At 36.7% G+C, this 12123-nt stretch overlaps 1 protein-coding gene across 3 annotated transcripts in view; it reads left to right on the plus strand.

Moving 5' to 3' along the window:
- The window catches only part of GLRA3 (glycine receptor alpha 3), a gene marked incomplete at both ends in the record, with an annotated part of 80272 nt that overhangs the window by 54922 nt on the left and 13227 nt on the right, over positions 1-12123 (plus strand). For all 3 annotated transcript variants that reach the window (XM_084204430.1, XM_084204431.1, XM_084204432.1), the window contains one exon: positions 2460-2597. In XM_084204430.1, the coding sequence (XP_084060556.1) occupies positions 2460-2597 (138 nt within the window). The remainder of the gene's footprint in view (positions 1-2459; positions 2598-12123) is intronic.

The raw sequence follows: 12123 nt of genomic DNA on the forward strand, positions 1-12123 counted from the left end.
AGAGAAATATCTTGTTCTTTATAACTGCTGCATATTTCAGTGCAGTTCCTACAAGTTGCATAATATGTCTAACAATATAACTGACACATATAGCGCAAGTTTGTATGGGTAGCCACACATCCATTCAGAATAAAGCCTTCACATTTCAAGACACACTTTATTGCTCAATTTGCACAGTGATAACTGTGTAATGGAACACAACTTCTCATATTTTTTATCTCATAGACCATTTGGAGAATACACACAGTGCATTTCTAATCTTCAAAAGCAGACCAGTATCAGCAACAGGCATTTAGACTTTTAGTTAAACTTATGTTACTGAATGAGGTTTTTTTAAAATTATTTTAAAGATAAAGCACTTTTGTTAATCAGGTAGCAAGCAGACAAGAACCAAAAGCTCAGGAGGACTTCAGATTTAGTATTTCTAGAAGAGGACAGGGACAGTTTTCACAATTAATCAGCAGAGGTCCTAGAATAGTGTGCCAGGGGACTGTATTTTAGGCTCATTGCATACATAGCACCGCATACCTAAACTCTAATAGTATAAACACTACACTATGGTCACCACTGATTGTATTAAGGAGTGATTTCTATAAAAATGTCTTTTTCCCCTTATACACAATGCACACAGTACCATGAGCATTCTGAACGTTAAGCAGTGTGCTATTCAGCAGGTCCTCTTCATAAAACTAATTGAAAAGTACTTTTTCTTTTGATTTAATTCAAGCTGATTTAATTTAACATAATAGTGGAAACATTATACTACTTTAAATTCATTTGGTATAAGAGAAACTCATGTCTCCATTAAGTTCTCTGTATTTTAAAACACTTTTAATTTATGCCCATGACCTTGAGTTACAAAACTGAAGTTACAATTTTCAATGCTATACTTGGGCATTTAAAATGTAAACATGACAAAAACTAATTACTGCAGCAGCATTTTGAATATGCTGCTATTATTTGTACTATATTGCATTAGAGAAGAATTAGTGGGCAGAGTAGAAAATCAAAATTAAAAGCATGCATTAGAGATGAATGAACCTGATTTAGTGAAATACATTTTGACACAGCAATTGTTTCTTGCCAGTTCAATGAGTTTTACTCAGGGAATATCACTTCTGGCCATAATCTACGTGCTTCAAGTGGTAATCTGCTTTACACACAACTGCTTTTTGTTTGAATTCATGCAGCTTGATAAGATATATACTTCTGATTTTTCATAGTTTATGGCATTTAATAGTGAATTTTAACTGTGTTTATGGACTATCATGCAATTGATAAGAAAAGCAAGTGTTCTATTGATATATGCTTGTAGTAGCTTGAGCAATGTCTGATCTTAGTTACTTATTTAAAAGGATATGGTGGTCTCATTTTTTATCAGATTTATCCAGGCTCAAAAAAGTACCAAGTAAAGCAACAGTCCTCCTGAATTCCTGTGAATAACTTTCAACAGCTTATTAGTATTGGATTAAAGCAGAAAGGAAGTATTGCAATGAAGCTGAAAGCTATATAAATCAGATGAAAAAATTCTCCTTTTACCTTCTGGTTCTTTCTAGTATCTGTGACTTAAACTTGAATGAAAATATGAAGCCTTTTTTTTTTTTATTTCCAGTTGTAATAACCAGATAAAATTTATTCAGAAAGAAAATTAGAATGAAATGCCTGGGAAAGTTAACAAATCATATACTCAGAAGAAACAGGGATATTTTCCCCAATGACATCCCATGCAAATATTTATCTGAGAGAGGGAAATAGAAGGGAAAAGTACTTGGCTGTTGCAAAGTCTGGGCCTTGATTAGTATGTCTTTTGCTGTTATAGCTAATATTATACACATGCATGAGGTATGGATAAGTGCAGGAGTCTGAATATTAAAGATGAGTGCTTAATATCATTATATGTCACAGTCAGTTAACATGAGAAGATTACAACAATTGCTTTCCCATGTCTTGTTCCAGTTTGAGAGAAAAGCAATTTTTCAATTCAGCTAATACTACTGCAGAATTTTGAATTCATTGTTGTCTTTGAACAATTTGCACTTAATCATTCAAATTGACATAAATCCATAAGCATAACTTTGACAATCCACATTTCACCTCAAGTAAAAGGAGGAAGAGATCTGAGTGTAAAGGGCCTATTTCATCCTTCATGGGCTGAGGAGAAAAAGATGTTCCCAAGCACTGAAGAGATTTGGATGTTTAGCTAATTTAAATGCTTTTGTTGAATCCATTAATAGACCATCTAATCATAAGGATTTTAAAGAGCTTCATAAGACAGCTGTTTTGTCTCTCCCAATTCAATGTGCTATAAAATGGCAGATAAAAATTTGTGATTAACAGGTACAAGCAGACCCTCTGTATTACCTCCTTTGTATAACATTTACTTAAAATGTTTTCATTTGATATGTTACTGCTTTTCAAAGTCTGCAGCAGACTTAATTTGGGTTTTTTCTTTGTTTTAGTTGGATACACAATGAATGATCTCATTTTTGAGTGGCAAGAAAAGGGAGCGGTTCAAGTAGCAGAAGGTCTCACTCTGCCACAGTTTCTGCTGAAAGAAGAAAAGGATTTATGTTACTGCACCAAGCATTACAATACAGGTAGGAAAGTGATTACAACTGAAAAGATATTTAACATTTATTGTTATAATAAATGTCACAGTATATTGGAGTATATTTTAAATGCTCTCACAGAATTCAGAAGAGGGTTAAAACATACAGGTGCTTTGTTTCAGGTAATGCAGTTTTAATAACTGGCAAACAAACTAAAACTACCTGAAGACTGAACAAACTTTAATTTAGGTACTTTAACAAAATAGATGTGAAATAATTCAGAAACTGTTCATTCAGGGGCTTTACTTTTTCAGTAGGTGCCGTGACCACATTTACCATGTGGGATCAGAAGAACTACTGAAATCCAAAGGTCTACATGCAGTGCACTAATCATAGCCTGGATCAGTCAGGAAAAAGGGACACAGGGCTGCCAAGCCAAGTTATCCCTGCCCCAGTTCATACAGCAAGGGAATGAGCTGAAAGGATTCTTGGTGGGCAATGGCCAGGTGTACAAACTATCCATGAGTATGCAGTGACAGGACAAGGGTGAATGGATTCTAACTGAAAGAGAGTAGGTGTTGATACCAGGATGAAATTCTTTATTGTGAGGGTGGTGAGGCACTGGAACAAGGTGCCCAGAGAAGCTGTGGCTGCCCCATTCCTGAAAGTGTTCAAGGCCAGGTTGGATGGGGCTCTGAGCAACCTGATCTAGTGAAATGTGTCCCTGCCCATGGAGCTAGGTAATCCTTAGGGTGTCTCCACTCAAACCCTCTATAATTCTCTAATTCCATGATACTGAATTGAGGCCTTTGTTGAACTGAGATATTTAGCTCATCTCTGGGATTATTTGAAAAAGGAGGGGATTAACATAAATAATATAGTTATTATGTTTTTATTTTTAATTGGGAAAAACTATTTTAATAATTGAACAGTCACAAGGACAATAATCCTGAAAAGCAAAGCCTAAGAATGCATAGTTTATATATTCTCTTGAGAAAAAACAAACAAAAACTCTTCCATTCTAATTCATAAATCTTTTAATTTTTGCTTTCCAGTATGATTAAGCATGTCTTAAAATCGAAGATTATAATGATTCATTTGGATTCTGCTGAAATGTGAGGGAGCAAAAAATTGAATAAGTGGTGTTTATAAGGAATGTCCTGCTACGATCAAAATTAAGGAGAAGTGGTTTCCAGCACTGAATTTTATCACAACTGCAGTGCTGCCCTAAGAGAAAGGAAGGTTCTCTCAATTTCCATTTAGAGGAGGAAGATACTGATAGAAATATTTTGAAGTGTTCTCTAAAATAAATTGGAAATACTTAACATGCACTTCTATTTTACAAATACTAATATCTGGATAATCCCTGAAAACCTTCTAAAATTTGTGATACATATCCTATAGCAGAGTAATTTTTTCACTCAGACGTTTCTTTGTTAATGATAAGATAGAAATTCCTGTTATTCCTTTTTTCCTTTCTATCATAATCCTTATGACAAATAAGAAAGTTTTATTTTCATTATTTTCCAGTCTCCTTTGAGATATACAAGCAACTTAGCTTTTCTTTTTAGGGTTCTCCTGCTTCTGTGCCATTTTAACTAGTGTCTGTAGTTGCATTCTATATCCTGTATATGATATTAACTAATGAGAAATCATGGTATGGAGTACTCTTCTCTTTTTTCTGAAGTTCATGTGCATAACATGATGCATCCAAAATCTCTGAGAAATTAAGACACTATTGTGATGCTTAACATCATACTGAATGGAAACCTGGTTTGAAATCTCAGAATTTTCAGGGATTTCCAAACTCTCCATCCAAACCTGAGTTGTACTCTTACTCATTTGTCTGAGAACTTACATTATAATCGTCTGAGTTCAAACCCTGTGATTTGGACTAAAACTTCATTTTTTCAATATTTTGAAGGAAAAATCTCTGTTTCAAGCCTATTTAACTTGATATCAATTTTTATCTAATGAAAAATAGGAAAATAGTAACATATACTATGCCTAGGCACATTAGGTTAGGTTACGTGGGTTCAATTTATATGTACTGTTTTCTCATTCTTGCCCTAAGCTGACTGGAGAGGCAGGAGCAAGAGGTGTTATTAACTGCATGTGAGGCCTCATGGTTCTCAAGATGTGGCTACAAGTGTGCTTGTGTCTGCAATTCTGGCACATTTAGGTGAGAGGAGGGGTTTACTGCAGTAAGTCTAGAGGACAGTGTGGTCAACCAGCAGCCTGTTGTATTCTGTACTGCTTTGGCCAAACTGCATTTCTGTGCCCAAACATGCTCTAAGATGTGACTGCAACCCACAGCCCTGGAAAGATAAAGCTCATACCTATACTGAGAAAGTAATTGGACCATTTAACTTGTCCACAAAAAAAATCAAGGCATTGGATAACACAGAAACCTTGGAAGCCTGGATGTAGTTAGAGGATGGGAATGCTAAAAGATGTCAGCAAAAGATAAAGCAATTGCAGAGCTGTGGGACCTGCCTGTGATGGGCAGGGGGAAAAAATATGATGCTGATGATGAACAGCAGGTGGAAAGGTATGTCCTCACCAGAGGAAGCAGCTGAGTGGCCTGCTCTGAGTTAGAGCACCAAAATTACAGGTACAGAACTTTGTCAGGGCAAATCAGAAAGACAAGGTGGTTTTACCCCAGAAGGATTACATTTATTGTGAGAGCCTCCTCTTCAAGAGAACAGTATTTTGTCCAAAGTATTATTATTTTAATTCAAATCTTCAGTATTAAGCAAATGTAATCAGATTAGAGGGGTTTGGTTTCTAGGAGAGTAAGAATTCCTTTTATTTCTTTGTTATAACCAATATTATTAATTAATATTAACTACCATTTGTAGGCTAAAACCCCATAAACATTATATTAAAATACAACAACAACTATTTTCACTATGTCACTTGGTTACGTGACCAGTACTGTGCTTTCTTAAGGCTTCTGCAATGAGATGCTGCAGGCAGATATGCCTTTAGGATTCTCCACAAGAACCAAAATTTACAAAAAGCAATTTTTAAAACATGATATTAAGTCTGTTTCTCTAGCCTATGACAGATTAGATAAAATGAATTCTTAAAATAATGCTAAACAACTGCAGCTGGTATGCAGAAGTGACCAAGGAAGAGTTTTCAAACTAAATTTAGTAACAATACAGGGTGGAAAGCTCTTCTGAGACATCCTGTAAAACAGAAAAAAATCCCAAAATTCTCCCTGTGAAGCAAATTAGCATGAAGCTTCAGGACAGTATGTGGAAACTCATCAGTGCATGTCCCATCAGTGTTTCATGCCCAATTGAAAATGGTTCACTGTAACCAGAGCTCAAAAAATAAATATATGTCTAAATATAGAGACATACCAGTTTCAGCAACAGTACAGCAAAATGGCTCATCAAATCTTGTGTTCTGAAGTGACACAGCAACATTTCTGATAATTTTCATGTTTTGCATCCACAGGCATATCCGCAGTGACCAATTTGGAAAGTGAAGTAGAATCATAACAACTAGAAAAATCACACATGAACCATTTGCATTACAAGGATGGTCTTGCTTTGCCACATAATGTGACATTAATTTCTTCCCTGGGCTGTTATGCAACACCTAAATGTTATTTCAAACACAGCTGCAAAAAGCCCAATGTACATTAGCATGAATTGATACATAATGGCATTGGCTAACAGGCATAAATGAGTCTTGGCTTTACTCCTGCATCATGGATAATGCTTTACACCCACACTTGAGTGATGCTGCTCGGAATTGTCTTGGGTCTAATAATGCCTTTTGCATCAAAGAATTGGATGTAGTGGTCCTGGAAACAGCGGAGTTATGATTGCTGCACTCACCGCCAGAACTGATAGATTCTGTGTGTAACATTTTCTGATAATTGCAATCTTGATGAGCAGCATGTTTCCTTAGCTCCACACTTCCCATCTGACTTCCTAATATGCACATCCCAAACACATTTTTTCCTCATGATCACATTTGTTCCACCATTGTCAAAAAAGGTGCTTCACTCCTGTAGATTGTGGCCCTTCTAAGTCTCACCTTCAACCAACCTAGTGCCTTATATTCAGCCAGCTTGCTGCCAGCTTGATGGCATTCATTAAAGGAGACATAACTTCAATGTCTTACTCTGACAACAACTCAAACCCTTGCTTGGGTTGACAAACACCTAAACAACTCTTTCTGAGACTAAAGGAGTGCTTTTTAAGACATGACTTTTTAACTCCCTCAGGTTTCTTTTCCTAGAGCATTTCTCCAAAAAGGAGCTTTGTACTTTTTACCCAGGAGATAGTCTATGGGTGTGAAATCTCTGAAGCTGCTCATTCCTTCACTGGAAAAGCAGAAATTATAAACACTTTGTAAAACAGCCTCTGGAAGGCTGAGGATGTGACCATCCCTAGGCGCACAAAAAGGCAGTCTGATTCCAACAAGGCATTTTTCTCAAGGGCAGAGAGGTTACAGTTTTCAACCCTGCACTGATGAAAATTTGAGCATTCTACTTTAAAGATTCATTGAATAAAAATTCATCATCTGTCCTGAAGTGGAAACATTACATCTGGATGTCTCTTTAGTTTAATTTATACTTCCCTCTCTGTCCCGGCTAACGCAGTGCAGCACATGACAAGTCTTTCACATCACAAGACTTCTGTTGATATCTCTCAGGCTCCCAAGCCTGGGAGACCTGCTGCCTACCCAGCCCACCCCCAGCTTGTATCAGGGCAGGGGTTTACTCTATCCTCATCACCCATCTGTGCATTTGTCTTTGCCATGATGTCGTGCGGCTTCTCCAGCCTACGGAGGTCCTGCTCGATGCAGCTTGGTTCTCCTTTCTGAGGGACTTGAGAACCAGAAATGTAAATTTATCAAGATGAAAAAGAAATAGTTTTTATTTTCCATATTTATTTTCAACTGTCTTTTGCTGCAGTCATTATCAGTCTCACCCCAATGTCATGTTTACCACTTGCCTCAGTATTTTTTTCCAAATACAGCTATGTAAAGGCACTTCCTTCCTGTCCAGGAATCTATGTAGTCAAAGTCAGGGGACAGCCTCAGCACTGATTTCCCCCAATATACTGCTGATATCCACAGACTGGGACTTGAAAGAAAGACTGAATGGTAGTATATTCCTAGAGTCATTTAGTGAATCTTGGCTTTAGATACATAGACAAGTGCCATGTAAATGAAAATTCGTCTAGTCTATGTGTTAGACACTGGAAAATCATAATTTCTATCCAGGCTGTATGAAGATAGATATGATGTTTTATCTATTTTATGATGAGGGAAATATGAGTACTTTTATAAGCAGCTTTTATCAGCAAAATACACTCAAATTGCAATTTATATTAAAGTGCAAATTGGAAAGTTTCTAGAGACTGCACTTACCAAGTGCTTTTTTATTATCCTTACTTCTTCATAGAAAAGTATGAAAATTATTTCAGCTAAGTTTACTTATATGCAATCAGTTTTATAGGTAAAATCTCTTGAAATAATGAGCTTTGCATACACATAATTTATTAATTTTATTTTTTGCTTAAAAAATTTTATCACTGGAAGGCAGAGCAACAGAAAGCATTTAGCTGTATTTCAGTAATAAGTAAAGCAGAGCTGCTCTCAAACAAAAGTGTCACATTCTTGGAAGAATAAAAAGGAAATGTCTTTACTGAAAAAGGTAAAATCGAACAGACTGCTTTTCTTGCACTGATCCTGATAATAACTCAAACAGGAGAGAAAGTAAAGGGGACAGTGTTGCCTCATGAAAAAATCAGTTTTTATATTTCATTCTCCTGCATCCTCTCTATGAACATCATCTGCTATTCTGACTGCAGTGTTATACATAACATGCTGTTGCCAAGAGATGTTAATTGCAATCTTAATTTTAGCAGATGCAGAGGAAAGAAGAAAGCACTTAACAAAGCACAAAAGGAAAGTGCTGGTGGTCTATGGGATCCCTCTTATGGCAATATATTTTATTTCCTCCCAAGACTGTCTATTTTCAACGAAGACATTTTTTCAGTTAGAAGATAAAATTGATCATATTTGCAATATATATTATATGTCATGAACTATCCTCAGTGTGGGTTGTCCTGCAACAGATATTTGTTTTGAGTAAATACTTGTCCTTGTACCGGGAGTAGATAGGAATACTCAAAGCATGGCAGTGACAACCATTTAGAAAGAACCTGTTAATCCAAGGTATTAAACTTTAGAAAGCAGTCAAAGGCATGAGATGCAGTGCACATATTACACCAACCCATACAAAATCCCTTTCTTGAGTCCACCTATTATTTTCTTTTGGGGGAAGAGTCTAACTTGTGTCTTGAGAAGAACTATTATTACTTTTATCTCTATAGAGAAAAGGGTGTCAGCTGGCTTTTACAATATGTTATTTTTTCCACATAAAATGACAAAATCTGTTTTTTACATGTCTAAAAATGTTAAATACAGCAGAGGTTTAGAATAACACTGAGAAGGAAATCCTCTGTCTAATGCAGTTTTCCAGCTCATTTTGAATTTAGGATCTCTTTCAGGATATAGGGAGTAGAGGAATTTAGGTGCTTAAGAAATGGCTTTCCTGAAGACAGACAAGTCAGAGAAGCTCTCTATTGTATAAAGAGATGTAAATCTAAGTCAGCCATTTAGGTTGAGCATATCCTAGCCACTGAAGTAGTCTCACTCTCCCTTTCTCCTTTCCTGCTATCTCTCAGGTTTTTTTCTCTAATTTCGTGCTAAGCCTTTGTCACTAGCTGTTTTTTCAAGAGGAAAAATGAAGTGCTGTTGCAAAGGAACAGAACCAGGACAGAACATTATCACAGTTCAATTGCCCCAGGATTCTGTTAGCAAATCTCCATAACTAGCAATATTTTGATTGCTACACTGGCTACTTGTTGGCTATCAGTCACTGGTAAAATCAGAATTGTGTAGTCTACATCCATGCTGACAGATGTGTTGGAATCAGAATATGAAATATTTACTTCCCAGATCCAAGGCACATATTCTGCAGAGTGCTGTAAAGATTTATTAAGATTTGCCTAACTGTTCAATTTTGCTAAGCTTTAAATCTTCAGTATTCACCAAGCATAAGTTTCTTATTTTAAGTGAATAGATTCATGTAATTTCATTAAGCTGTATAGTCTTTCAGCCACAGTCCTCTCTACATCCATAAGATAGTTCACAGTAAATAATTTATTAGCATTATCAATGACTTACAAGGTCAGGCTACCATTTACTACTATCTAAAGTAGTACCAAGAATCTTCAGCAGATAACTCTCCATTCTGCATGGATTAACAGTCGAACTCTGCATGCTTATTTTTTTTCTCATTTGTTTATACTTATTCATTTCATATTTATCTATGTTATTAATTTTAAATTTTATAGCAGTTTAATAGTTGTAACTTCTTTCTTAAGTATTTCTAAGGCACACTATTTCCTTGACTCAGAATCCCGAAGTAATTCTCCCTTATTAAAACTTTCTGTATAGCTTCAGAAACAGCTACTCAGTCTTCCTGGGAATCGTAACATGTTTATGACATTGTAGGTGTACAGTAAGAAAGTCTTTCCCCAAAAGACACTTTAAGGGCTGCTAAAAGGAGACAAATACTTTTAACTTTTACCAGCTCTTACCTCTGGGACAGTTTGCGACAGATCAAACTACAAAAGAGGAGTCTTTATGGCTTGAATTTACAACTTATGCTTGCTTTTTCTTGCACATCCCACACTTCTGACGGTACCTTTTAATGACACAAGCATGCTGCTGCCTGCATAGCCCATTTTTTAAACAGCACATGCCGCAATCTGAGGAGGCTGTGTAGTGTGAAGATGACCTGAAGTAGAAAAATACTCCTCTTGGGTTGGCCATGAAAGAAACGACAAAAATAGTATTTGATCTAGACACTGACTCCAAATAAAAGCAATTTGTGCTTTCTGAGGAAAAGAAAAATCATATAGACTGACTACAATTTTATTTTTTCACTACACAAATGGTTTCAGCATGGACATTGCATGGAAATCTTGCCAGTTCAGCAACTCTAACATTGTTGTTACCAAAGAATATGGGTAAGAGATAAAAATGCATCATCACATGCATGTACACCAGTATATTCACTCCACATGCTCATCGAGGTACAATGCTCATCGAGTCAACATTTTTGGGGCCTTTCATGCACTTAAATCCCTGGTTAGGCTAGACTTACAAACAATGTAACCTCAATTCAAGAAAAAATATTTATTTTGGGAAGCCCTGCATAGTTTTTCTTTTCTTTACTTTACAAAAATCCCTTTTATGGATTGTGTGCACACTTATATTTAGCTTTAATCTGAAACTGCCATCAGGTCTTAATTTGTTGCTCAGCCTCAGCAAAGCCACAATACCAGAAGGGATTCCTGTCCTCCTGCTAGGCACTCCCTGGGACATTCACAGTGCATATCAAAGTGAACTGGATCTTACCCCTCATGCACTGCAAATGAATTAGTAGAGCAATGCTCTTAGTTGCTTTTCTATCTCATTCCCCAGCTGAGATGACTTTATGGGTATGTCTCTTTATGGGCATCTCTCTTCTGACCCATTCAAGCATCCAGTCAAATAGATCAAACCACAGCTAGCCTGCCTTTGAGTTTGAAATGGAATACAGGAAGAGAAAGGAGGCCCACAGCTGGATGCTGCCTCAGATGGGAAAAAACAGCACAGCCTCTGCTGGCTGGAACTCACATCTGCTAGAGCAAGTTTTTTATTTTTTCCACTCAGCTTCATTAGCCAAGTTTATGCAGGTGGTTCTGATTTCAGTCAGGAAGGGTAAAAGCTAACATCAACTCTTTCACACTTAGACCAGCAACTGCTGCGAGCACAGTGCTGAGACTGACTGCCACCTGCAGCCTTTCTCCAACACTCAGTGGTGGAGCAACAGAGAAGGGTAGATGGGTAGCCACCAGTCTTGCTGAGGAGATGCTATATATTCATTTTTCAGTGCTGTACAGGAAGAGAGGAACACAGTAGTCTTGACTAGGAAGCACTGGAAGTATGCCTGGCAAGTCCAAAAGCTTTCTGGGTCTAAAGCAAAGGCAGGACTCTAGGTCACACATGTTGTGGAGCTAAGCTAAGGTATTTTTCTACTTTGAGACAGACTCCACTTTCTTTTCTTTTTTTTTCAATTTTTTGTTTGGCCTTGGTGTTATAGGTTTGGAGGGTTTTTTCCCTTGGCCAAAGATATTTACAAAAATACTAAACCAAGCAAAAACTGCTTTTGTATAATTCCTCTGACACATCAAGCAGTTCTAGTTCTTGCCTCTTCATTATCCCTGCTTTTTTCTCTCCTTCCCTGGGGTTACAATATATTCCATTCACACTTCTTTCATTTAGAATCTCTTAAATTTTTTTTAGGATTCTGTTGCTTACAATTATTCTTGTCTTGCTCCTTTGTTCAATTGGATCTGTCAAATTTGCGACCACAAAAAAAAAATCCATAGCTACTATATTATTTACTGTTCACTGTTGAGGACCACAGAATTTTTCTCCTGAGTGGTCTGTAATAGTCCAAGTCCACTGGAGTCCTCAGGAAAGAAAG

The sequence above is a fragment of the Fringilla coelebs genome (genome assembly GCF_963513975.1).
Source record: "Fringilla coelebs genome assembly, chromosome: 4".
Lineage (NCBI taxonomy): Eukaryota > Metazoa > Chordata > Aves > Passeriformes > Fringillidae > Fringilla > Fringilla coelebs.